This window comes from Balaenoptera physalus, assembly GCF_965194825.1.
Source record: "Balaenoptera physalus genome assembly, chromosome: 3".
In the NCBI taxonomy this organism is placed as follows: Eukaryota; Metazoa; Chordata; class Mammalia; order Artiodactyla; family Balaenopteridae; genus Balaenoptera; species Balaenoptera physalus.
In genome coordinates, this window is record NC_138890.1 from 6,062,727 (window position 1) to 6,089,028 (window position 26,302).

A 26,302-nucleotide genomic window follows, 5' to 3' on the forward strand; every position below is an offset into this window, starting at 1 on the left:
AAGCTGGCTGAGGGGCCTGGGATAGGGGGCACGTGAGCCTTCAAGGGGGCTGGTTGAGGTCAAGGCTGCGTCTGTCCACCTGCACCCGTCCACCCCTCATCACTGAAGGAGCCAAATCCCTGTCCGTCCTCCGCCCCCCCCCCCGTCCGAGTACTTAGTTGAAGGTGTCATTGTTTCCTGCCCAGCTCTTTGATTTGGGTCCTTTTGCCCCCTCGCACCCAACTTCCAACAGGTGCATCCTGACACTGGAGGGAGGAGCTAGAAAGAAATGGGGAGAACAGAGGAGGGCAGGGCGGGAGGGAGAAGCCAGGGGGTGGAGTGGGAGAGGAGGTGGGGAGGGAGCGGCAGGGCGGGGCTCCATCTATAAAGGGTGAAGCCTGCTGGCCTGGCAGGCAGGAGAGCTTGGGTCCACTTCAGCAGGCACCGGCTCCAGGGACCCCACTGGCTTTGGTGAGTCCTCCCCGCCCCGACCAGCAGCAGGTCCCTCCAGCGCACGTGTCCCCATCCTACGCCACCTGCCTCCCTTGCAGAGGGCCCTGGCTTGAGATGCGGGGTGCTCCCATGCCTGCCACTGCCCATGCTGGGTCCTCATCAACCACCTACCCCCCCTTCCTAGTTAACCCCAAGGCGCCGGAGGAGGAGGACCAGCCTGCACTATGAATCCGTGGCTCCTGGTCTGCCTGGTGGCCTGCTTCGTGGGTGCCTGGGCTCCCACTGTCCACGCTCAAGGTACTGTCTCAGACAATACCTACCCTCCCCCCTGGAGTGCCCCTCTCCCCATCCTTCTCGTGCCTCCCCTAGCATGTGCCTGTCTCCTCCTCCAGAAGCCTCCCCCATCCCATCACCATTGAATTCATTCTCGGGTGGCCAGCTCCCCCCAGCAGGCATGCGAAAACTCCCAGCATTTGTGCAGCTCCTTAGGGCTGCATGGTCCTCAGCCCCTCCTTTCAGAGCCCCTGGGTGGCTCCTCCACAGTCCATGACCCAAGGCCTCCCTCTGGACTCCAGCCAGCCCAGGGACTGTGCGGAGCGGGGCCACTTACCCCCAGGGACACACTGCAGTGACCTGAACCTGCAGAGCCAGGGGTAGGGGTTGAGATCAGAACCTGGGAGACCAACAAACATGGGTCTCCATCTCAGCTTCCCCTACTCCGGCTATCTGTGCGGTCCGGCTGAGAGTTGCTACTCAGCGTTTATGAGCCCCAGTTTCTTCATCGACAAAGTGGGGCTCCAAACTCCTGTTGCAGAGACGGGACATGAGGATCCGATGGGCTGATTCCTGCAAAACTCTTGGCCCAGTGCCTGGAAGCAACATTGATAACCATTACTGTTATCAATGGGGAATTCCTCTCCTCCTCTCCGTAGCGTAGGCATTTGAGGATATTGGTGACCAAAGGTTATTCTGGATGCCCCCAGTGTCCCCCAGCTCTGCCGCTGTGTTCTGCATCCCGGTGGGCCCGAGGAGGCAGCTGAGCCCCAGCAGCCGGCCAAGCAGGGCCCCTGGCCAGGGGGAAGCCCCATGGCCCTACCCACCTGCCCCTCATTAGGTCTGAGAGGCCCTAGCCCTGCCCCCAGCAGACCTTACCCTTTGCCCAGGAGGGGGCTGGGCTTCGTTCCCATTGTCCTGATATTAGAGGCCCATTTCAGGCGCCAGGCCCAGCCTGTGCCCTTTGATCCTGAGGTCAGCGGGGCCCCCAGCCCCGGGGAACTGCCTGCCTGGCACTGCAACACAGGGTCCATCTGACTCCACTGCCCCTTGCTCTCGGGGTCAAGGTGGGGGATGGAGGGAGCCTCCAAGCCCTCCCCACGGCCCTCCCAGAACTGAGATGTGGCCCCTGGAGGCACGGGTGGGCAGAGGGACGGATCCCAGAGGACCCTGAAGGCCCAGCACCGTCTCCACATTAATTCATCCTCTGCTCATTCCACCTGCTCATTCTTCCAGAACCTTCTGGCACCAGCACCTCCTCCTCCTCCAACCACGCCCCCCTCCCCTTCTCAGGGCGCTGCAGCCCCTCCTTGCCCTCCGACCCAGAGCAGGAATGGAAATGGCCTTGGTCCCCCATTTATTTCGTGGTCCTGGGCCCTACCCAGCGGGGGCCTGCGGGGCCCTCTCCAACTCCCGCTTCCTGTCCCCTTATCAAGGACCAAAGGTGAGCCGAACGGCCTCCTTACCGTCTGGGCTGTCCCCGGGCCTCCACAGGGCGTGGGACGATTGTGGCGTGCGTGCGGGCTCGCGGGTGCCCAAGGCTGTGGGCGTTCCTGAAGAGCGCATGCGCAGCCGCACACGCACGCGTAGAGACGCGAGCCTGTGGGCGGCTGTGTGGTCACAGGTGCTTTTGAGGACTGCTGCCTGGCCTACCACGGCCCAGCAAGACGGTCCATGCTCCGGTACGCCCAGAGTTACCATCGCCAGGACGTGAGCGGGAGCTGCAACCTGCCCGCGGTGATGTGAGTGGGCCCATGGGGGAGGGGGTGGGGACTCTCACGCAACTTTGCTCCCCGCTTACACCCCCATCCCTGCAGATTCTTCTTCCCCCACAAAAACAAGATGGTGTGTGGGAAGCCAGGGACCAGGTGGGTGCAGATTGGGATGAAGATCCTGGATGCTCGGAGGAAGACCCAGTTAAAGCCCCACCACGGCACCCGGAGAAACTTCCAAGGTGGGTGAGACCCCGGCCCAAAATCTAAGGGGCCCACCCTCCCTGCTGCGGGCCTCTGAGCTTCTCAACCCCCAAAGGAGGGGATGGCAGGCCAGCATCTGACAGCTGCCTGCACCCCAAGAAGAGTCAGTGGCTTGTGAGTGGGAGGCTGAGTGAACGTGCAGCTCTTTTAGTCGAGACACCTGCAATTGCTATAGATGGAAAATACAAGCAAATGGGAAACTCATTGGCTCAAATAACCACCCAACGGGCGGCATCAGGCTGGGCTGGATCCAGGTGTTCCAAAGGTATTGGTGGAGCTCTTATCTATTTCTCTTGCCTTCTCTCTGACAGTCCCTCATTCTGGGGTGAGGAAGTTGAGCTCTGGAACCTCCACGCTACCATTGTCGAAGTTTAGTGGTCCCACTAGAAGCAGCAAGAGGAAAACCTCCCTCCTGACAACAGCTAATCCTGGTCAGGACGCTTGAGCATGTGACCATTCCTCCCCTCATCACTCCTGAGGAATGAGGGCTCCTGATCAGTCCAGACTGGGTCAGAGGACTCACCTCCAGGACCACGGAGGGCTGGCTCTGTGGTCAGCCCCACAGATTCACACGGGAGGGTCCTAGAGGACTGTTCATTACCCTGCTCCGGCCCAGGGGGCTCCGGCAAGTGCTGAAATGAAACGCCAAGTGTGTGGACCGAAAACTTCAGGGCCCCTGACTCCACTCCAGCCCCTCTCCCGTCCCTCCTGCAGGACCATGAGCCCGCACTTCTCTAGGATCAGCCAGCATGAGATGGGCTGGACCTCTGTATGCCACAGTTATCACCCTGCAGCCTCGACTGCCCCAGCCCCTCTGTGCTTCAGGGCAAATCTCAATCCCCGCACCTGAGGCTGCATCAGTTCCCTCCCTGTCACCCTGCTACCTCCTGCTCCTCAGATAGCTGGAACAAGGGAGCTCTGTTATTTCAAGCCCCGTGCCTGCTCCAGGCACCAGAGTCATACCTGCCTGGGCAACGATTCTTGGAAAGAACCATCACTATAGTTGCCTACCTGTAGGGACACACCTGCCTGTGTCCCTCTGGGTCTTTGCAAAGCTTCAGTTCTCTCCCAGGATGTGCTTCTCTGTAACTTTTAAATAAACCATTGGTGGGACATCATTCCTGTCTCTGTCACCTTTCATTGTGGGGTGCGAGTCCCCAGCCTGTGTTGAAACCCACGTGATCCCCTCCCACCCCAGGATCTGTGCTCTCAGCCTGGGGTGCTGAGCACTGGGGCCTGGGGCCAGGGTGCAGACTCAAAGGAACTTCCAGGCCCCACTACACTGTGCGGGTACCCAGAGCAGATGCCATAAACTTTCTGAGCCTCGGTCTCCCCGCTGTAAAGCAGAGATGATAACACTGCCTGCCTCATACAAGTTTGTGGGGACTAAATACACTGCCGTTTGTGACATACAGCACACGCACAAGCTACATGTTAACACAGTGAGTATCCCATCCACTGAGCTCAGCCATCAAATTCAATAGATCCAGTCCAACCTGGAGCCAGGACACTGGCATGGCTGCCCACCTTTGAATCTGGTTCTTCTACCTGTAATCTGGTGTCACCTCGGCCAAGTCACTTAACCTCTCTGAGCCTCAGTTTTCCTATCTGTAAAATGGGGATGAGAATAACAGTATTGATTCCATGGGGTCATAGTGATGATGTAATAGGGAAGAACTTTTTATATTCTATTACAAGTTAATCACTAAAGGGATATTGCCTATAAGCTTAAATTATACATAATGGCCCACCTTGGGCCAGGAACCCTGCCTCCCAGGTAAGGAGCACTAAGCTAAAATACCTTTGTTTAGCTCACAGGAAACATCCAGGCCAGGCCCACCTGTGAATGTCTGCAGGAAGGAAGAAATGAACACATCCCCTCCAGAAGCCGACCAGAACAAGGAAATTGGTGTGACTTTACTCCCTCCCCTTTTTGTATAGAAGAAGCCTGAATTCTAACTCAGGCAAGACGGTTCTTTGGGGCACGAATCCAGCACCTTCTCGGTTTGCTGGCTTTCCGAATAAAGTCGCTATTCCTTGTCCCAACAACTCGTCTCTCGATTTACTGGCCTGTCCTGTGGCGAGTGGTATGAGCTTGGACTCAGTCACAAGGACTGAATGGGTCAGTAATTGTACAGTACTTAGAATGGTGCCTGGTACATAGTATGGGGTCAGGGATCATAAGCCATTATTATCCGTAATGGTGAACCCACAAGGGATCCAACGGTTGCCACTCGCAGCCTGGCTTCGTGCCAAACTCCCAGGTCTGAAGTTGGCAGAACCTACCTGCACCCTGGGATGGTGTCCCCCACCCCCAGGTGCAGGATGGTCTTCACCCACCTCTCCCGTACACACTTTCTCTTCGGAACCCTAGGCAGAAGTACATCCTTTCCAAAGCTGCTGCCCTCCTGGGGCCTCCTGCTCCCCCGCCACGTGAGCCTTGCCCGGCCCTGCCAAGGGCAGCGTCTACTTACTGCCAGAACTTGCCAAGGGACAGACTTAACCCAAAATAACTTTATTGTTGTCTCTACTTCTGATAGAAAAGCATCCTCAGAACCCTAGCCCAGCTCCCCGTGGAGACGAACATGGCTGCGTGTCAGCAACTCTGGCTGGGGCCCCGTGGGCCCTTCTGCTGGGAGGGACGAGCCCTAGGCCCACCCTAGCCAGCTGTTCCCATGTCCCGCCAACCCCCAGGGCTGAGCCCCCGTGCAGTGCAGAAGTTTAAGCCTGAGACTGACCAGATACAGTGAAACCCAGGGCCCTCCTTGACCCTGGCCGTTGAAGTGGAGGGGGCAGGCCACAGCAGCTGCCAGCTGTCTCTAGGAAACACCGAATGGTGGGGTCCCTCGGATAGAGGCTGGGCTAGCTTGAGGTCATAGGATAGCATTTCGCTCTTCCTGAGTTTTGGGGTTCCACCTGGTCGGCCACTGCCGCCAGGGATTGATCCCTCCCAGCTCTAGAATCTCCCGCCTCTGGAGAGGAGGACCACATAGGGACCCTGGGGCCCATCGACGCCAGGGCTTGTCAAGGGTCTCCTGGGGGCGGGGGGGTGGGGAAGGGGTATAGCAAACAGAGTGACATCCTGTGGAAGGAGGCAGGGGCGGGGCGGCGCCCAGGTGGTGAGTCTGGAAAGTGGGCTGCGGGAGGGGCCTGGGGCCAGGTGGGAGGCATGGGTGCCTCTGGACTACATGAGCTGCAGCTGCACCTTTAGCCGCAAGGCCCGGCCTGCCGGCCCCAACTCTGGCTGGGTGCCCCAGGCCCCAGCCACGCTCACCACCTCCAGCTGGTAGGTTCCAGGCCCCGGCCTCCGACGCCCCAGCTGCAGGGAGCTGAGGCCGCGGAGGTGATGCATGCGGAAGAAACCTTGCTCGTTGCCACGGGCAATGATGTAGCGGACGCGGCCCCCCAGACCCTCCAGCGCCGGCCGCAGCTCCAGGATGTGCTCGGCCCGGCCCAGGCCGGAGAGGTTCAGGCCCAAGGTCAGCGGAGCCTCCGAATCAAGGCTGGCCAGGCTCGCCTGGGGAGAAAGACCAGGTGGATGATGGCAGGGGCTGGGAGAAATCAGAATGCGGTGGGTAGGGGGCCAAGAGGAGAATTTTAGGCAATCTCTAAAATGGAGGAAAACACGGACCACTCCCTGCCCTTGACTCCTGTCTAGCCCTCCCCACCCACAAGGCCAATGGTCAGCTTGGGCTATAGTAGAGGATGGAGGTGGAGGCTAGTTCCCAGGTGGCAAGCAAACTTTTTCACAGGCTGACTCCAGACCCCTTGTTTCAACTGAGGGGCCTTAGTTAGATCCCTGCCAGCCTGGTGGAGGAAATGGAGAATTTTCTCTCAGATACCCAGACTGGGAGGCAGTCAGATGGCATCTGGCCCCAAAGCACCCAAGGTCACTCAAAGGTGGTCTGGGGTGGCTGGAATTATGACCAAGGGCCTTGCAGCACGAGCCAGCCCCAGACACAGCAAGAGAAACACAAGACCCTGCTGGGCCATACAGAGGAGCTGCTCAGTAGCTATCCGGTTCCTGGAGGCCGGCTGCACTTCCTGCATCTGGGCTCTCTGAGAGCCCCCCTGTGTGCAGATGACAAACCCCTCTTTATCTGAGCTCCTCGGAATGCTTCCTGGTCCTGGCAGCCGGACAGGGCCCTGAATAAGCCAGCAAACCTCAAAGGCAGGCTGATGGGGGCTGGGTGATGTATCCAATCCCACAGGAGGTTATCTGTGCTTTCTTATTCTTTGCTCTGGGCAGAGCTGTCTGTTCTGCCTAATTTACATGCTGATGGAGTGTTTTGCTGTTGCATGAAAGTGAAAACTATTCTTGTTTGCCAGACCTTCACCAGGACTGCTGCTCAGACATGTGCTCTTACTGACACCTGCTGGCAATCCGTGGGTATTGCAGGCAAAGCCACAGGACCCAGCCTGCCTCTGCCCAGATCTGCTTGTGTCCATGCCAGGAGCCCTGACAACCTCTCCACTCACTCTTACTGAGTACCAAGGGCTGGTGACACAGTGGCAAACCTGAAAGACACTGGGCCCTATACCTGTGATGCTTACAAAAATAACAGTTAACAATGGGAATAATACGTACACACACTCTTTTCCCCAGAAAGGGGAAACAACTAGAAGGAAAAGGAAAGCAAAGGAACATTCATATTTAGATAATCTACTATTGAGAGCCCCTCAGACCCAGCATTCCTGTCCCACTTCTGCCTTCATTTTTTTCCCCATAGCATTTATCATGTATCATATTTATCACATGTTACAAAATAAGATGTGTTTTACATATTTCTTGTCTGTCTCTCTATTAGAATATCAGTCCTATGGGGACAGGGACTTTTTGTGTGTGTGTGTGTTTTATGTGTTGTTCACTGTTGCTCCATTTTTTTGGTTGTTCACTATGAGTCCAGCACACAGTAGGTGTTCAGTAAAATCTGTGGAGTGAAGGAGTTTGGTTCCAGATGTGCGTAATGGCTTCTGTGCTCAGTGATTTTTTTTTTTGAAATAACAGAAAGTAATGACCTCAGAAGGTGGTGGGTGCAGAGGGGCCCGGGATGACTGCCATCCTGCTGCCAGTTTTTAGTTCTGTAACTTGGGCATGTGACCTAACCTCTCTGAGCCTCAGTTTCCCCATCTGTAAAATGAGGATGATAGTGGTACCTACACCTCCCAGGGCTGTTGTAAACATTGAGAGGTTGTGAATGAATGCAGAATGCTTGGAGCAGCACGTGTATCCAGCAGGTGCTTAATAAATGTTTAGCTTTCAGATTCTTTGGGGGATAGTGGCAAGACCAGCCAGCAGTGGCCTCAAGGACTTTTCAGCTGAAGGACAAGCAAGCTGAATTTGTGACAAAACTGCCCTCCCTGCACAACCTGGTGGGGTCAGGGTCATAGCTGGAGTGGCCCCAGGGGACAGAGGGACTAAATCACAGGACTGCTCTACTGTTCTTGAGAGCACGGCGGGTGGGGTGGGGGAGAGACAAGGAGCGTTCAGGAGGCCTGAGCATAGCTCCAGGAGCATTGTGGGTGCAGGAAAGAGGTGCAGAGGGTCTGAAGAAAGGAGATGATGGAAGGGGTTAAGCTAGCTGCTCTGAGCGCTATTGGTGCTAAATCCAGAGGGGCTCTGAGGGAGGGCTGTGCCAGCCAGGAGGTGACAGGTGACAAGTTCCAGGGTGCAGGCAGGGTTGGGGGGCCCAAGGCATTTTTCCTGCATTGAAGCTCCATGGAAGGGATCCACGGGAGGCATCACACCCAGGGCCTGTGTGGGAGGTGCCTGACTTCTCATCTGGAGCAAGGTGGGGTGCTTGGGGGCCTGTGTCCCCCAGAGAGCTCCCAAGGGGAATCCTCAGGCTGAGAAACTACAGGAAGACCCAGAAAGGCACCATGATTTAGGGGACAAGCTGTGACATGGAGCCTGGTCCTCTTACCCCTGGCCGGTTCCCTGGCTGTCCCTGCCACTCACTGTGCCCCATGCCCAGTGCATCCCCCATGGCACCTGATAGTCCCCATGGGGGCTGCGCCGTGGCCGGTCACGAGGGGGCTGGCCGTTGATCTTGCATTCATAGCAGGCTTCGGGTGAGAGCGGCTCCTCCTCATCTGGGGCATCCTGAGGTCCAGGGCTGAAGCCCAGGCCAGAGACACAGTGCCTGGGCCAGGACAGGGGTGGGCAAGTCTTCAGGGGCAGGCTGACGGGACCTCCCCTCCCACCCTCCCACCCCCTACACTCCATTAGGAGCCACTCTGCCCGTGGGGGCAACTACGAGTGTACCAAGGTGCCAGTGCGGATTTGCATGTGCCTACACGTGTGTGTGTGTGTGCATCCCTTGGCTTTCCTGGGTGTACGTGTGAACCTGCATGCATGCAGGAGTGTAGGATGTATCTGAGTGTACCCAGGGGCATATGCGTGTATGAGCCTGCGTGCACCCTGGATGCTGACATGCGCTTGCACGCATGTGCACATTGGGATATATGAATGAGGGTGCCCGGGCATGTTGGCACAGGTGTGAGCCTCACACACACTCACGTGTATTACAGGGAGGCGTGCATCCTGCACTAAGCACATACAGGAGAATTACTCCACGTGGGGTGTGAGCTTGTGCATCCACAGGTACAGGTGCCACTGGGTCTCTGCACCCATTTCTCTGTTTTGTTTTGGTTTTGGTTTTGTTTTGGCCACGCGGCGTGTGTAGCATGTGGGATCTTAGGATCTCCCCGACCAGGATCAAACCCACGCCCCCTGCAGTGGAAGCGCAGAGTCTTAACCACTGGACCACCGGGGAAGTCCACTGCACCCATTTCTCCATGCACACGTATGTACGTGAACGTGTGCACAGGCCCGTGTGTGTGTGCGTGCACGTGTGCACGCCCAGGGTTCGGGTGTCTGTGTCCACCCCGCTCAAGCCCCTCACCCTTGCCCAGCCCGGAAGTAGCCTCGGGGGCAGCCGCACAGGAAGCCGCCGGGGGTGTTGGCACAGCTGTAGCTACAGGGGCCGCCCCGCACCGCACACTCATCCACGTCCTGGCAGCCCCCGAGGGCCTGGTTGAAGTCAAAGCCGGAGGGGCAGACGCAGCGGAAGCCGCCCAGCATGTTGTGGCAGGAGGCGCTGCCACAGGCCGCGGGTGACAGGACACACTCATTCTTGTCTGTGGAGGGGGAGGACGGGGGGAGGGGCAGGGGACAGCCTTCGCATCTCCAGATCCCTCCACCTGCATCCCTCCCGTCCTCACGTGGCAACTCTGGTTCCTCCTTCAGAGCCCAAGGCCAATGTCAATACCTCCATCAAGCTCCCGGTGAGCCTCTGGACCAGGTCTGCTGTCCCCTACACTCCTTTATCCGCCCCCCGCATCCCCGCCCCCCCATCCTGTAATTCTCCTTTGAAGCATTTCTCAGAACTTCCCAGGAATGTTCAACGGTGGATGGTCTAGAACAAGGTTTCCCCACCTCGGCACTGTTCTCATTAGGGGCCGTTTCAGTCTCTGTGATGGCGGCCGTCCTGCACCCTGCAGGGTGTTGAGCAGCGCCCCTGGTGCCCACCCACTAGATGCCAGGAGCACCCAGCGCCCAGTTGTGACCATCAAAAGTGTCTCCAAGACACTTCAAAACGGTGCCCAGCTGAGAACCACTGGCCTAATTAATCCCTGTCTCCCCCGAAAGACTGGACAATGGGAGGGCAGGGATGGAGTCTGATCTCGGCTCACTTCTGTATCCACGGGTCCTGGGCAAACTGTCGCCGAAGGAATGAATGAGTAACTGTGGAGTAGGCTGAGAAAGAGGGATTGGCAGCAGAGGCAATGGTCTGCAGGGTCCCCAAGGGACGAATGCCATGGGACAGAGGAAAAGACAGAGGACTTAGCTGAGGACCCACCAGGAAGGGCAGGAGGAGGAGCTGGAGAGAAGGCAGTGCCAAGGCAGTGGGAGGGAGGGGAAAGCCGAGTCACAGAGGCCGTGGGTGGAGAGTCCAGGAGGGGCAGGCAGTGGTGCCCAGAGCAGAGGAGGTGGAAGGTGAAATCTGAGGAGAGGTGATGGAGAGGATGCAGGAGAGTGGTCCCTACATGGGTACAGAGTGAAGACCAGACTGCAGAGGAGGAACAAAGAGAGGTGGTGAGGACGAGGCTGTCACTGGGAGGCCTCGAAGCAGCAAACAGAAGGGTGCAGTGGGGAAGGTTGGAGGGAAGGCAGAAGGCTAGTCCCCCAAACCAAGGGCGTCTGCAACAGCTATGACAAAAGATGCAGCATGCATGCACCCATTTCCGTTGCCACATCCATGGCAGACGTCACTAATCAATCCCAGCACCCCTTTCCCAGTGATCACAGATACCATCTCAGAATCTTTCTCCACTGAGCCCTCCAGACCATCACTCCCTAAGAAACGGCCACCACTTTGCCAGGCTGACTCTGCAGACCCTTGACTCCCCAGCCTGCCCAGCAGCAGGGAACTAACTACCTTCCAGACCAGCCCATCGGACCTTGAGGTAGTTGTGCTTATCACAACATCCTGCCATGGGGGTAGTTCCCAGTCGCCCGCTTTGGACAGATTCTGCTTGGGGGTCGGCTTCCTCCCAGCCCCCACCGCTCACCCACACACTGGCCCCACTGGGAGTGTGGGGTGAAGCCCTGGGGGCAGCCACAGCGGTAACCCCCCAGCTCGTTCTGGCAGCCGTGCTGGCAGCGATGAGGCCCGTCACATTCATCCACATCTGTGAGACGCCGAGAGGAGAGAAGGCTTGCCAGGCGGCCCTCAGCACCACCCCCAGGGCCTAGACCCCACCCAAAGCCCGGTTCTACCTTTGCAGCCATGGCCTGAGCTGTCCAGGGTGAAGCCTTGATAGCACTCACAGCTGAAGCTGCCTGGGGCATTGTGGCAGTGTCCACGGGTGCCACATGGGCCAGGCTGGGCCAAGCACTCGTCATTGTCTGCAGAGGACAGAGAACGGGCAGGGCCACCTGCTGGTTAGGGGGTTCATGTCGGGCACCACGATACCAGGCCTACCACCTGATCAACTGTTCCAGGCAAATCTCTTATATATATATATATATATATATATATATATATATATACACACACACACACACATATTTTTTGGCTGCACCATGCAGCTTGCAGGATCTTAGTTCCCAGACCAGGGATCGAACACACAGCCCCTGCATTGGAAGCGCAGAGTCTCAACCACTGGACAGCCAGGGAAGTCCCCCAGGCAAATCTTAACTTCTCTGGGCCTCAGTTTCCCTCTCTGTGAAAGGAGATCCATAACAGTTCCCACTTCACAGAACTGTCACAAACACTTGAGATCACGCACATATAGGACTTTGAATCTCATCTCTACCACCGCAGTGCTGTGTGACGTAGGGCAACCGACTTACCCTCTCTGTGCCTCAGTTTCGTCAGCTGTAGCATGGAGATGATAATATCTACCTCATTGTGTTTTGTGAGAATTAAATTAACCTAATCACATGAAGCACTGGGACAGTGCTCACCCTAAGAGTAAAAGATTTAACAAAACCCCTTTTCCTTCTCTGTGGGAAAATGACCTGGGGTAACTGTTGCACTCTGTCCTTATGGAAACCTGACAATTGTGGGATGTCAGCCAGAGTTATGGATTGAATGTGTGTGTCCCCCCCCCACCAATGCCACCACTGCCAAATTCCCACGTTGAAACCCTAACCCCCAGAGTGATGGTATTAGGAGGCGAGACCTTTGGGAGGTGATTAGGGTTAGAAGAGGTCATGAGGGTGGGGCCCTCCTGATAGGATTGGTGCCCTTATAAGAGACACCAAAGAGCTTTACTCTTGTTCTCTCCCTACCACGTGAGGACACAGGAGGAAGGTGGCCGTCTGCAAGCCAGGAAGAGGCCCTCATCAGAACCTGACCCTGTTAGCATGTTAATCTTGGACTTAGAGCCTCCAGACTGTGAGCAATGTCTGTTTTTTAAGCCACCCAGTCTATGATATTTTGTCATGGCAGCCCGAGCTAAGACAGGCCTGGTTACCAGGCAACATTGCTATGGTGGTCATGGCACATGGTGGTAAATTGCATTGGGATTGGGGTCATAGAGAATGAACCATACATTTCTAGGGGGAACCCTAATTTAGGATTCCTTGACTATAGAGATTTTTTTTTTTAAGTTTTAAAAATTTATTTTATTGAAGTATAGTTGATTTACAATGTTGTATTAGTTTCTGGCGTACAGCAAAGTGATTCAGTTATGCATAAATATATTCTTTTCCATTATGGTTTATTGAGTGATACTGAATATATCAATACTTCACTGTGCTATACAGTAGGACCTTGTTGTTTATCCATTCTATATATAATAGTTTGTATCTGCTAGTCCCAAACTCCCACTCCATCCCTCCCCTCCCCCTTGGCAACCACAGGTCTGTTCTCTATGTCTGTGAGTTCGTTTCTGTTTTGTAAATAAGTTCATTTGTGTTATATTTTAGAGTCCACATGTAAGTGATATCATATGGTATTTGTCTTTGACTAACTTCACTTAGTATGATAATCTCTTGGCCCATCCATGTTGCTGCAAATGGCATTATTTCATACTTTTTTATGGCTGAGTAGTATTCCACTGTATATATACACACCACATCTTCTTTACTGAGCATGGAGATTCTTGACACCAGGCACATCCCTGTGGGAACCCTGGAATCTCTCTTGGGTACAAGAGGCATTGGGGCATGGGGCTTCTAAGCCTCTGTGTGCACACGCATACAGCTGCACACACACAAATGCCACAGTAAGTGTGCTCACCTTAGGAAGGAGGGAAAATAACTTGACTGTACAGAAAAAGGAGAAATGCCAGTCATTTCGTGGCTAGGAATGCTCACTCCTCCCACAGATATGCACACGGCTCACTCCTTCACCTCCTTCAAATCTTTCCCCTTTCAGTGAGGCTTGCCATTATTCCTGCAGCCCACCTAGCAATTCCACTTCTGGGCGTATTTATCCAAAGAAAATGAAAACACTAACTCGAAAAGATATCTGCACCCCTACGTTCACTGCAGCATTATTCAGAACAGCCAAGACCTGGGAACAATCTAAGTATCCAAAGATGGATGAATAAAGAAAACGTGTTGGGCTTCCCAGGTGGCGCAGTGGTTGAGAATCTGCCTGCCAATGCAAGGGACACGGGTTCGAGCCCTGGTCTGGGAAGATCCCACATGCCGTGGAGCAACTAGGCCCGTGAGCCACAGCTGCTGAGCCTGCGTGTCTGGAGCCCGTGCTCCGCAACAAGAGAGGCCGCGATAGTGAGAGGCCCGCGCACCGCGATGAAGAGTGGCCCCCACTTGCCGCAACTAGAGAAAGCCCTTGCACAGAAACGAAGACGCAACACTGCCAAAAATAAATAAATAAATAAATTAATTAAAAAAAAAAAAGAAAATGTGTTATATACGTACAATGGAATATTATTCAGCTATAAAAAAGAAGGCGATCCTGCCATTTGTGATAACATGGTTGGACCTTGTGGGTATTTTGCTAAGATGAAATCAGTCAGACAGAGAAAGACAAATGCCGTGTGATCCCACTTATATGTGGAATCTAAAAACAAGACAAGAAAGCCAAGCTCACAGATACAGAGAACAGACTTGTGGTTGCCAGAGGAGGGTTTGGGGGGTGATTGAAAGGGGTGAAGGTGGTCAAAGGTACAAACTTCTAGTTATAAAATAAATAAGTCATGGGATGTAATGTACAGCATGGTGACTGTGGTTAATAATACTGCATTGAGGGCGTCCCTGGTGGCACAGTGGTTAAAAATCCGCCTGCCAATGCAGGGGACACGGGTTCGAGCCCTGGTCTGGGAAGATCCCACATGCCACGGAGCAACTAAGCCCGTGTGCCACAACTACTGAGCCTGAGCTCTAGAGCCCAGGAGCCACAACTACTGAGCCCGCATGCCACAACTACTGAAGCCCGTGCGCCTAGAGCCCATGCTCCACAACAAGAGAAGCCACCACAGTGAGAAGCCCGCACACTGCAACAAAGAGTAGCCCCCGCTCGCCGCAACTAGGGAAAGCCTGTGCAGACCAATGAAGACCCAACGCAGCCAAAAATAAAATAAAAATAAAATAATAATACTGCATTGAATGAGATAATGCCATTTGAAGCAACAAGGATGGACCTAGAGATTATCATACTAAGCAAAGTAAGTCAGAGAATGACAGATATTATATGATATCACTTATATGTGGAATCTAAAAAGATGATACAAATGAACTTATTTACAAAACAGAAACAGACTCACAGACTTAGAAAACTAATTTATGGTTACCAAAGGGGAAAGGTGAGGGAGAGGGATGAATTAGGAGTTTGGGATTAACATATACACACAAAAAAATAGATAATCAACGAAGACCTACTGTATAGCACAGGGAACTCCACTCAATATTCTGTAATAACCCTATATGGGAAAAGAATCTGAAAAAGAATAAATATGTGTGTATGTATTACTGATTCACTTTGCTGTACACCTGAAACTAACACAACATGGTAAATCAACTATACCCCAATATAAAATAAAAATTAAATTAAAAAATCTGTTAAGAAAAAAAAATAATACTGTACTGTATGTTTGAAAGTTGCTAAGAGAGTATATATTGAGTTCTCATCACAAGAAAAAAATTTTGTGATTATGTGATGACGGCTGTTAACTAGCCTTATTGTGATCACTTCGCAATATACATAAATATCGAGTCATTATGTTGTACACCTAAAACTAATATAATGTTACATGTCAATTATATCTCACTTAAAAAATAGAATTATATTGCAGCCCTCCTGATTGCCTTCCCCTGCTTTCTACTTTTTCTTTCTTTCATGTCCCACATCACCTTCTAACACGCTACAGTGGTAATTTGTTATGTTTGTTTCTAGTCATTCCCTGACAGACGGGATGGTTCATGAGGCAGCAAGCTTGACCCTTGTGTTCAATTGCTGTGCCCTCAGGGTCTAGAACAGGACGAGGCAAACTGCTTCCGTAAAGGGCCAGGTAGGAAATATTTTTTACTCTGTTGCAACTACTTGGCTCTGCTGTTGTAGGAAAAGCAGCCACAGACAATACGTAAATGAATGGGCATGGCTGTGTGCCAATAAAACTTTATTGACAAAAGCAAGCAGGGGGCCGGGCTTGACCTGCGGGCTGGAGTCTGCTGAGCTCTGGTCTAGAGCACTGCCTGGTACACAGGTGTTCAGTAGGTATTGGCTGAGTGGATTCGTGGGAGCCTGAATGAAGCCACCCGCTTCTAGGTTCAGCCCTTGAGGGAGGTCTGGTTCTCCCAGGTCACAAGACACTAAGAAGTGACGGTTGGATTGCGTGAGCCCCTTGGCTTTTGGGGGCACCCTGGGGAGGCCCTCTGGGAGAGACCTGGCAGGTCAAGGGCGAGGGTAGGTATCCTGGGCCAAGGTCAGAGAGACTCCTGAGGGTGGCCGCCCAGGTCCCTAGGGCAAGGAAGGAGACCGAGGTCCCAGTTGCCACCAGGACGTAAGCAGCGACAGAGCAAGGGCTTTGTTCTAATCACCCTGTGTCCTCGATGTGTGGCACACACGGTGCATTTGCCACTTACTTGGTGAAGGCTGGGGCCAAGCACCAGCCGCGAGGGCCGAGGGGACTCACCGAAGCAGGCCTGGTGGCGCTGGGTGAAGCCAGGGGGACAGCGGCAGGTGAAGGCACCGATGGTGTTGACGCAGAAGAACTGGCAGTTGTGCTGCCTGGAGGAGCACTCGTCCACGTCTGCAGCACAGAGGGTCCCAGGGGGCTCAGGGCAGGGCCCGCCGGGACTGCGGGGTTCCCAAGGGAGACACCCTGGAGACGGCACCCTACCCCATGCAGTGGGAGCGTGTGAGATGCCCCTGGGGGGGACAGGGACAGAGCCCCATGGCGCGTGGGTGGGGAGAGAGGGACGTCACCTCTGCAGATCCTGCCGTTCTCCTCCAGCAGGTAGCCTCGGGGGCAGGCGCACAGGAAGCTGCCCTCGGTGTTTTTGCAGAGGAAGGGACATGGCGTGGGGGCCTGGCTGCACTCGTCCACATCTAGAGGGGACGCAGCACTCAGGAGGGTCAGTCAGACATTCCTGGGGGGCTCAGGGGCTGGGGTCCCTACCCCCACCCTGCTGAGGCCTCCTTCCCGGACCCCAGCTACCCAGAATCTGTGGGCTTACACAAGGAACTGGCTTTTTTTTTTTTTTTTTTTCTGTATAAAGCCAGAGAGTAAATATATTTGGTTTTGCAGACCAGACAGTCTCAATCCCAGCTACTCAACCCTGCCTCTGTGGCAGGAAAACAGCCACAGAGGGTAAGGAAATAAATAGGCGTGGCCATGTGCCAATAAAACTTTATTAACAAAAATAAGCGGAGGGCTGGACTCAGCCCTCGGGCAGGAATTTGCCGACCCTGACTTAGATGAACACCTGCTACACAATGTGACTGAAAAATCTTAGGATGCAGCAGATAACAGGAGGAAAGTGGTCCATATGGGCTGGGGGTGGAGGGAAGAAACAAGGATGCTTTGCTTCTGGTCTCAGTTTTTTCACGGGGGTGTGTGCCAGGCGCTGCATGGAGAGGCTCGGGGGGTGGGGCAGGGGGCTCACCCACGCAGGCTGTGGCAGTGGTGTCAGGCGCGTACCCAGCCCAGCAGTGGCAGCGGAAGGAGCCAAGGCTATTGATGCACTCGCCGTGGGGGCACAGGTGAGCGAGCACACGGCACTCATCCACGTCTGAGGACAAGCAGGGCTTGGCTGGGGCCATCCCCCCTGGGTCACCAGGGCATGCCGCCTCCCTCGGGCCCACCAGCCCTCCCCCGGGAGGCAAGGCCAGCCTCTGCTTCCCCTCCCGGCACCCCAGAGCTGGCGGCCTGGCCCCTGTGAACCCCACCCTGAGGCGAATGAAACTCCTTCCACGGGACGCTGAGGATCCCCGTGGTGGGGACACACCCACACCATAGCCTCATCAGCGACACCTTCTCAGGGCACCCCGTCCACATACATGGAAGCAGAGATGCACGCACAAGCATTGCACACCAGTCACACGCTCAGACGCTTCTGCAGAATCACAAGGACACACGCTCATGGGCTCCTCTGAATGAGACACGCTCACACAGAAATACACTCACACTCGCTCACACACGTACCCACCCTCACAGACCTTATCACTGAACCAGCTCACTCCTTCTCACCCACTTTCTGGCGTGTACTCCTCACTCGGCTCCCACCCGCACTAGCACATGCACACACGCACGTGCACACACGCAAGGACAAGCTCACACACAGAATGCACACCAGCTCACCTGCTCTTTAACCAGCTTGCACAGGGGGATGCACACCAGCTCACACGCTCACTAATGAGCCCGCACACACAGAACAAAGGACACACACGCACACACGCTGGCTCACACACCTGCTCCCCCATCCCACCCAAGTTCATGCACACACGCAGAGCGACGAACAGGCTCTGGTTCACGCTGGTCCACACACCTGCCAGCACAGAGGTGCACACACTGGCTCACGTACTCTAACACCGGCTGGAGCACAGACACACAACCGTGAACAGATCCCCACCCACCTCGGCCGTCGGCGGTGTAGCCCGAGCCATGGGGGCACAGCTTCTTGTGGGCGGCAGTGCCGGGCAGGGGACAGAGCTCGCAGTGGGGGCCCCAGCCGCGGCCACCCCCGCAACAGCACTCGGCCCTGGTGACCGCCTCGCCGCCACTGGACTGAGCCTGGCACGTGGCCTGCAGCACCTCGGAGAAGCAGGGCCCTTGCCGGGTGTCTGGAGAGAACGGGTGGGGATGGTGGGTGGGAGGAACGAGCTGTCTGGGTGCCCCTTCCCCGTGGCGTCCAGTGGCGTTGAGAGTCTACACGTGGGCTCCCAGCATCTCCGACGCATCTGTGCCAGTGCGTGGGGTGACATCTTGCAAGCTGTGGTTGCCTAGTGCTGTTAAACGCCCTCTCGGGGCTGGGGCCGGGCTGTGGCAGAAGCTGCAGACCCCAAATCAGAGAGGTACCCCTGGGCTGCAGAGGATGGCTTCCTGAGGTCAGAGGGCAGCATCTCTCTGGCCGCAGAGAGAACAAGGGACAGCGTGGAGGCAAAAGGTGGTGGCGTCCAGGACAGACAGTAGGGATAGAGCGAGGGGTGACGTCCAGGGAAGTGGGGAGGAGGCCATTGGGTTACCCCAGGAGGCTGGCTTGGGGGTCCGGGTGGGAGGTAGGGCATCGCTGAGACGAGGCTTGGGGAGCAAAGATGCTGAGCTGAATCTGGGGTGCATGGGGGATGGGGGTGTCCAGGAGGCAGCTGGATACACACGCTTGGTCTGAAGCTGCGGGGTGGAGACTGCGCTCGGGGTAGGGGGAGAGTAAAAAGGGAGAAGAGTGGCAAGGACTGTGGGGACAGGGACAGACAAGTCGCCAGGACACACGGTACCACTGGGTCGCCCTCCAGGTTTAGCCCCTAGGAAGTGGTGAACCTGGGGAGGGCCGGTTCCTGGGTGTGATGATGGACAGGGCAGGGGGAAGATGCTCTAATCTTCCAGGGGGTTTGACTGAAGGGACAAAGGGAAGCTGGGGGCGTGCGGTGGACACGTGTGTCTGGATTGGCTCAGTGACCCCCTCGGTGCCCCTGGCCCCGTCCCCGCCTTGGGGAGCTCCCAGGTGGTGGTGCCACATGCTGGGTGGCTATGTCCCCCATACCTGGGCCTGGCCACACTCACCGTGGCACTCAGTGAAGCCAGGGCTGGGCTGGAATCCCTCGTCACAGTCACAGCGGAAGCTGCCTGCGGTGTTGATGCAGCGGCCATTGGCACAGAGGCTGGGCTGGGCACGGCACTCATCGTCATCTGAGGCGGGAGGGATGCGGCAGGCCGGGGTTGGGGGAGGCCAGAGTCCCTTGAGCTGGCCTCCACCTCCAGGGTCGATGCCTGCCCGCCCACACCCTCTGGCTTTGAACTCTCCCGTCCGTCGGGGGCAGGGAGGCCCTGCATGCCTGAAGCCCTCCTGTACCTGTGCAGCCCTCCCCAGAGCCCAGCTGGGGCCGCATGCCCGGGGGGCAGATGCAGGTGAAGGTGCCAATGAGGTTCTCGCACATCATGCCCCGGGCGTGGCAGTCCTGCTTGCTGTCTGCACACTCGTCCACATCTGCGGGCAACCCCAGACCAATGGGGCTCAAGGCCAGACACACCATGGACCAGCTCCAGGATGTGAGGACCTGGACCCCACCCCTCGGTGGCCTCGGTGGGCCAGAGTGAGGTCCTTGAAGCACTGCCAGGTGCCCGTTCCTCCCCTGACCGTCCCAGACCTCCTGGGAAGCCAAGGGAGGGGGGGGTCACAACTGCCCCAAACACTCACATCCCCTGCCTACATCAGGGTCTGTGAATCTGTCTGGCCTTCACTGTGGTCCCTGGAACACTGACTCTGAAATAGCCCTTGAGGGACCAAGTCGCAGGCCAGGGTTTCTACCCTCGACACTGTGGACATTTGGGACTAGAAAATTCTTTGTGGTGGGAGGCTCTTCTGCACACTGTAGGATATTGAATAGCATCCCTGGCCACTCGATGCCTGTAGCACCCACCCACCCACCCACCCGTGACAATAAAAAATGTCTCCAGGCATTGCCACATGTCCCTGGGTTGGGGGCACAATCGCTGTCCCCACTGTGCTAGCCCACTCAGAGCATGTCCAGCCACAACTGGAGAGGCCCCCAAAGCCACACTCACTGTTCTGTTAGATTGGGGAGCCAAGGAGATGCTAGCACCCCCTTTCATAACTATAAAAACAGAACCACTACTCACAAAAGAGCACCCGTTGCACCCTCACTTGCCTCAGCTCTCCCCTCACTTTATCACTTATTGCTCACTCCCACCCTTGGAGGCAGAGGTCTTATTTCTTCATTTTCTCTCGGGACTGAGGCATGGGGAGCCCCAGGGCCCTATCCATAGCCCGCCTGCCCAGACGGCTCCTACCTCGGCACATGGCCCCATCCTCTCGCAGGGCATAGCCAGCCGGGCAGGTGCACACGTAGGAGCCCTCAGTGTTGTGGCAGCGGAAGGCGCAGAGCAGGGGATTCAGGGAGCACTCGTCAACGTCTGGGGAGGCCAGTGGAGGTGCCGGCTGGTCGGGGTCTGCCTGCGGGACCCCCTGTCCCTCTCTCAGGCCAGCCCCCCTCACCCCCATCACACAGCCCAGGTCTGGGCAGGCAGGGTCGTACCCTCACAGGTCATCATGGGACCAGGCTCAAAGCCATCAGCACAGGCACATTCGAAGCCTCCAATGATATTGGTGCAGGTGCCTTCCCCGCAGGGGTGTCCGACGGAGCACTCGTCTGTGTCTGGGTGGGGGTAAGGGGGTGGTCAGAGCCTGCAGAGGGCTCCCACCCTTGACATGATCCTGTCTGCCTCCTGCTGACTGCCTACAGACTGGATAGGGCCAGATCTGCTGCACCTTTAGGCTGGACGCAGGGCGGGCATGCAGTGTGTGTTCAATGAATAAATGAGTAAGTAAATGAGTGAGTGAATGAATGAGTGAAGAGCAAGTAAATGAATGAAAAGTGTGCGAATGCGTGAATGAATGAGTAAGTAAATGAATAAATGAATGAGTGAATAAACATCAGCAAGAAGGACGAGTGGGTGGGGGAGAGTGACAGTGGCTGAGCAGCGGGGTGCTGCCTTGGGTGGTGTCTGCCCTCCCCGGCTCCTTCCTTCCCTGGGAAGCAGGCTGGGGCGGGCTGGTCACTCACCCACGCAGCTGACACCTGTGAAGTCCAGGCTGTAGCCAAAAGGACACTCGCAGCGGAAAGAGCCATCAGTGTTGACACAAAGGCCGTTAGCACAGACGCCAGGGTTCTCCGCACACTCGTTCACGTCTGCAGGTAGCGGAGGTTGCAGGCACGGCACCTGTCATGCCCTGGCCACACTCAGGGTCTCTTCCTTCCCTCCAGGGGCGTGGGGCCCAGGGCTACCCACGGGTCGAGGAGGGAGCCTGAGACTTGGGAACCAGGGTAGAGCCCAGACAGGGCTGGGCGGGAAAGGAGGAGACTGCGGTGGCCCAGGGGGGCTCTTAGCATGTGGGCGAGGGGCTCACCTTCCCGAGAATCATCCGGGCCTGGGACTGCCCCGTGGCCAAAGGGGCACAGCTCCTGAAAGGCGGCTGGACACCGAGAGGGGAAGGGAGGTGAGGGTCTGGGGCCGCGTGCAGCCCCCAGGAGGCCCCTGTGTGCAGGGAAGGCTGAAGGAGAGCAGGTGGGGGCAGGCAGGCAGGGTCAGGGGAGACCGGACGGGGCTGGGTGCTCACCACTGCCCTCCTGAGGACACAGCTCGCAGGGGTCATTCCAGCCCTCGCCGGGCCTCTGGCTGCAACAGCACCGGGTCTTCGTGGTGTTGAAAGCTTTGGGTACCGAGCACTTTCCAGCCTCGAAATGGGTGAAGCAGAAACTCTGCCGTGTGTCTGTGGGGTGATTCCCCAGAGAAACGCTAGGAGGGCTAGCCACCCCAGTCCTCATGAATAGGGTGGTCCTGACCCTACCAGCAACCAATCAGAACGCTCCAGAATCACTCCATGGTGATTGGTTCAGGGACGGACATGTGACCCACACCGGGCCAATGAGGGTCAGCCCCGGGGTTTTTTGCTGAAAATCTGAGAATCCCTTCCAGCAACACCCCACATTCACATCTGTGGGGGTCATCCCAGGCTGGGAGAATTGTCAAACCTAGCCACGTTATTCTTGGATCAGAATTCCTTCCCTGGAGAGGCAAAGTGACTCATTCCAGAGAGCCAGAGGACCCAAGATTTCAGACTCCAAATCCTCGTTACTGACTCCCAGTCAGCCCTGGACCACCACCGGCCTGAGATGTCCTTACAGATAGGTTGGGGTTTGGTTCACCACTGGCCCCCATAACAACAAATACTTGTTGAGTTGCCCTGCCCTCTGCCTTGTTGCCCTAACCTGGGAGAGGAAAGGCCAGCTCAGCCTGGGTGAGGCTAGCCCACACTGGACAAGGCTCCTGGAGATCCATACAAGAAACTGCAGCCCCCTTTCTGGGTGATCCAGCTCTTCCCCACCCCACCTCCCACCTCTTCCCTAACCCTGTGTGCTCCCTGGCCCCAGACTCACCAAAGCAACGGTGCCCGTTGTCAGACAGGACAAAGCCAGGCGGGCAGAGGCACTGGAAGCTCCCGGGGCTGTTGGTACAGGTGCCAAAGAGGCATAGGTTGGGCTCTTCCAAGCATTCGTTGATGTCTGGAGGGGCAGGGACATGAGGTGGGTGGGGTGCAGCAGGCCCTCCACTGGGGTGGGTGGCCTCAGCTGCTGGGAGGGGCAGATGGAGTGGGGGGCCCAGCCAGGGAGGGTCCAGGGACTGACGCAGGGTGGGGTCCCCAGGGCTCAGGATTAGCTGGAGCACCAGGTGGGCAGTGTGTGTGGGGGTCTTTCCTAGAAGGTGTCTCCAGGTTAGGGGTCATGGTCTGGAAAAGTTCATCTTTACAGAGTAAATTTATACAGAGCTAACTAAGACTAGATAAAATTAGCCTACAGTGGTACAAGTTAGCTTGCATTGTACTAGGCTAGCCCATCTGCTCAGGCCAGATTGGCCCACATTAGCCCAGGCTGTACAAGGCTAGTCCAAGTGGATGAATGGACCAGAGGTGTTCAGGCCAGACTGGTCCTTGACCACCACTCATCAGGTGAGAAGTTCCATGTTTGGTGCAGTGAGACCCATACCCATGCCCATTTGATAGGATTCACGAGAAAGCCTGGGGGCCCCAGAGAGAGAGAGCCCTGAGCCAAGAGAGCATCCTAATAACAATAACAGTATACGGAGCTGTATTGGGCGCTGTGCTAACTGCATCTCTTCACTCACCACCACCCCAGCTGGCATTCCCATTTTACAGATGGGGGAAGAACAGAGGCCCGGAGGTACCTCCCTGGCCCCAGAGCTGGGAGGTGAGGCCAGACACTCACCGACACAGTGGTCACTCTGAACCTGGAAGCCGGGGGGACAGATGCAGCGGAAGGAGCCCTCAAGGTTCTGGCAAGTGCCTGGCAGGCAGGTTCCCGCGAGGCTGAGACACTCGTTGGCGTCTGGGGAGAGGAGGAGGAGGGGTCCCAGCACCAGCTGGTGGCAGGGGCTTGCCAGGGGCTAGGGCCGGCACCTATGGTCACTGCACGATGGCCAAGGCCCCCAGACCAGCCTTTCTGGATCCAGAGGAAGGGCTGATACTCAGGAAAACAGGGACATCTGGAGAAGAATATTCTCGGTCTTCATGGGGGTTATAGGTGGAGCCAGGGGAAGGGGAAGCAAAGTTCCTAATCTCAAGCCACTTGCACACCCCTTTCATGGTTTCCATGGCATCCACTCAACACCTCTATTATACCATACTTCATAAAACTTAGAGCTTCAAGACAGCCTCACCCTAAACCACAAACCCTGTGAAAACATAGGTGTGATGTGCTGGTTTTATACCTTAAAATAAATGCATGGTTATGAAATGGAACCATGCTCACTCGGAAGTACCAACTGCAGGTAAACTTGGAGTAGGGGCTGGCTGAGATGGCTTCCAGCACCATGGTGAGACTCACCTATGCAGTTCTTCCCATCACTCGTGAGCTCAAAGCCATCCTGGCAGAGGCAGTGGAAGGAGCCTGCTGTGTTGAGGCACTGGCCAAATCGGCACACCTGCCCCACGATGGTGCTGCATTCATCCATGTCTGCAGATGGAAGATGGGCCAGCGGGGTCACCCGCATAGCCTAGGGCTCTGAGCCTCCCTTGCTCTTCTGTTCACAAAGTTGAGTTGATGGCAGTGACTTCAATTTATTGAGCACTTATATACCAGCTGTATATTAACCCTCCAACTATCCTATAAACTATCCTATAACTATCCTATAAAGCAGACACCAATATTTTCTGATATGAGCATTTAAGGCTATGAATTTGCCTGCACATACTACCTTAGCTGCGTCCCACAAATTTTGTTATGTTGTGTTTTTGTTTTCATTTAATTCAAAATGTTTTCTAATTTTCTTTATGATTTGTTCTTTTTTCTATGGATTCTTTAGGAGTATATTGTTTAACTTCCAAACATTTGGGGATTTTCTGGATATCTTTCTGTGACTGATTTCTAGTTTAATTCACTTACATTCCAAGGACCTACCTTGTGTAACCTCAATTTTTAAAATTTTGTTGTTTATCATATGGCCCAGAATATGGTCTTTCCTGGTGAATGTCCATGTGCACCTGAGAAGAATGTATGTTCTGGGATGTTCTATAAATATCACTCAGGTCTAGGTGGTTCACATGATTGTTCAGGTGTTCTATATTCTTACTGATCTTCTACTTGATCCCTCTATTACTGAGAGAGGAGTGTTAAATCTTCTAACTGTAATTATGGATTTGTCTATTTCTTTTTCAGTTCTATCAATTTTTACTTCATGTGTTTTGAAGCTCTATTGCTAGCTGCATATGCATTTATGATTGTTATGTCTTCTCAGAGAAATGACCCCTTAATCAATATATATTGACTCTCTTTATTTCTGGTAATATTCCTTGTTCAGAAGTCAATTTGGTCTGATATTAAGGTAGGTAGGTACTACTATTAATCTTCTTTTTACAGAGAAGGAAACTGAAGCACAGAGAGGTAAATGACTTGCCTAGGGTCACACAGCTGGCAGATGGCAAAGCTGGGATTTGAATTCACACCACCTGACCTCGGAATCCACTTTCAACCACTGCACTCAACTGCCAGCATCCCACCACCCAGGTCTTGTCTTCACTGTTCACCTTTCTCTCTGTACTGACCAGCTCCTTCTTATCAACCTGAGTGTAAGCTCTAGTGAGGGACCCTCGGTACTTGACAATTGAAGGGGTTTGGAGAACTTTATGGTTAACTAGTTTTCAATCCCCTGAGGTTGTTTTTCTGAAGGCATCCCTGGGGCGAGATCCTTAATTTCAGAGGGGTGCCCTCAAGCCAAGAACCCACTTTTCAGTGGGGGTGCACTGAGGCTTGCCCACCAGCCCAGGCAGCTCACCCACGCAATGTCCGTTGTGTGTCGCCACAAAGCCAGGGAAGCAGAGGCAGCTGTAGGAGCCGACGATATTCTTGCAGGTCCCATTTCCGCATGGCTGCTGGTCACACTCGTCGACGTCTGCCAGAGCAAAGCCCCTGATCCCCGCCCAGCTCACCCAGGGCATCGGGCAGCTTGGGCAGTGAGGGCCTGGCTGGACCCAGCCCCCCTCTCCTGCACTTCACCCTGCCCAGGTGGATGGGAAGTGATGGCTGGGAAATACCCCTATTTATCACTTGCATTCTACAGATGGGAAAACTGAGGTGCAGGGAGGTGAATAAGTCATTTACCTAAGGTCTCAGGTGCCAGGGCTCACAGCTGTCTGTGAATCAGGATGGGCAGAAGCATCATCCCCACCCCAGGGGAGGTGTAGACCCATGGCCCCTCGCTCTTGGCAGCCTGGCCTAAGAGGAAGGAGCAGAGGGGGCTCTCACCCATGCACAGGGTCTGGTCTGCTGAGGTCCGGAAGCCACGGTGACACAGGCACATGAAGCTATCAGCTGTGTCCACGCAGTCGCCATGGCTACAGACGTTTGGGATCTCCCGACACTCATTCCGTCCTGAGGGAGGGCAGGGAGTGT

General features: G+C 55.3%; 2 protein-coding genes across 3 annotated transcripts in view; one reads left to right on the forward strand and one right to left on the reverse strand.

Annotated features, from left to right (window-relative positions):
- The first annotated feature begins 626 nt into the window (after positions 1–626).
- CCL25 (C-C motif chemokine ligand 25) lies at positions 627–5,536 on the forward strand. 2 transcript variants are annotated; one of them, XM_082456284.1, is made up of 5 exons: positions 627–729; positions 2,330–2,447; positions 2,523–2,659; positions 2,993–3,112; positions 4,493–5,536. In XM_082456284.1, exons 1-5 carry the CDS (start codon positions 657–659, stop codon positions 4,525–4,527), a joined length of 483 nt encoding a protein of 160 aa, XP_082312410.1. In that variant the 5' UTR covers positions 627–656; the 3' UTR covers positions 4,528–5,536. The 2 variants fall into 2 exon arrangements, with proteins under 2 accessions (XP_082312410.1, XP_082312411.1); XM_082456285.1 differs by lacking the exon at positions 4,493–5,536 and having other exon boundaries at positions 2,993–3,799.
- A 249-nt stretch (positions 5,537–5,785) lies between these two features.
- FBN3 (fibrillin 3) overlaps positions 5,786–26,302 on the reverse strand; it is a 61,298-nt gene continuing 40,781 nt past the window's right edge. The window contains exons 43-63 of the mRNA XM_082456286.1: positions 26,156–26,281; positions 25,686–25,802; positions 24,239–24,367; positions 23,621–23,740; positions 22,775–22,900; positions 21,955–22,107; positions 21,745–21,810; positions 21,401–21,526; positions 20,873–20,992; positions 20,628–20,750; positions 19,669–19,803; positions 19,380–19,505; positions 18,236–18,442; positions 17,266–17,391; positions 16,586–16,708; positions 16,293–16,409; positions 11,464–11,592; positions 11,256–11,375; positions 9,587–9,821; positions 8,674–8,824; positions 5,786–6,198 (exon numbers count right to left, since the gene is read on the reverse strand). Of these exons, the coding sequence (XP_082312412.1) occupies positions 5,866–6,198; positions 8,674–8,824; positions 9,587–9,821; positions 11,256–11,375; positions 11,464–11,592; positions 16,293–16,409; positions 16,586–16,708; positions 17,266–17,391; positions 18,236–18,442; positions 19,380–19,505; positions 19,669–19,803; positions 20,628–20,750; positions 20,873–20,992; positions 21,401–21,526; positions 21,745–21,810; positions 21,955–22,107; positions 22,775–22,900; positions 23,621–23,740; positions 24,239–24,367; positions 25,686–25,802; positions 26,156–26,281 (3,008 nt within the window). The 3' untranslated portion in view covers positions 5,786–5,865. The remainder of the gene's footprint in view (positions 6,199–8,673; positions 8,825–9,586; positions 9,822–11,255; positions 11,376–11,463; positions 11,593–16,292; positions 16,410–16,585; positions 16,709–17,265; positions 17,392–18,235; positions 18,443–19,379; positions 19,506–19,668; positions 19,804–20,627; positions 20,751–20,872; positions 20,993–21,400; positions 21,527–21,744; positions 21,811–21,954; positions 22,108–22,774; positions 22,901–23,620; positions 23,741–24,238; positions 24,368–25,685; positions 25,803–26,155; positions 26,282–26,302) is intronic.

Excerpts from the sequence above, each read along its gene's own strand:
- CCL25 (XM_082456284.1), top strand. The coding sequence starts at position 657 with ATGAATCCGTGGCTCCTGGTCTGCCTGGTGGCCTGCTTCGTGGGTGCC. Across the intron at positions 730-2,329 it reads TCCCACTGTCCACGCTCAAG|GTGCTTTTGAGGACTGCTGC; the intron begins GTACTGTCTCAG and ends GTGTGGTCACAG. Across the intron at positions 2,448-2,522 it reads TGCAACCTGCCCGCGGTGAT|ATTCTTCTTCCCCCACAAAA; the intron begins GTGAGTGGGCCC and ends CCATCCCTGCAG.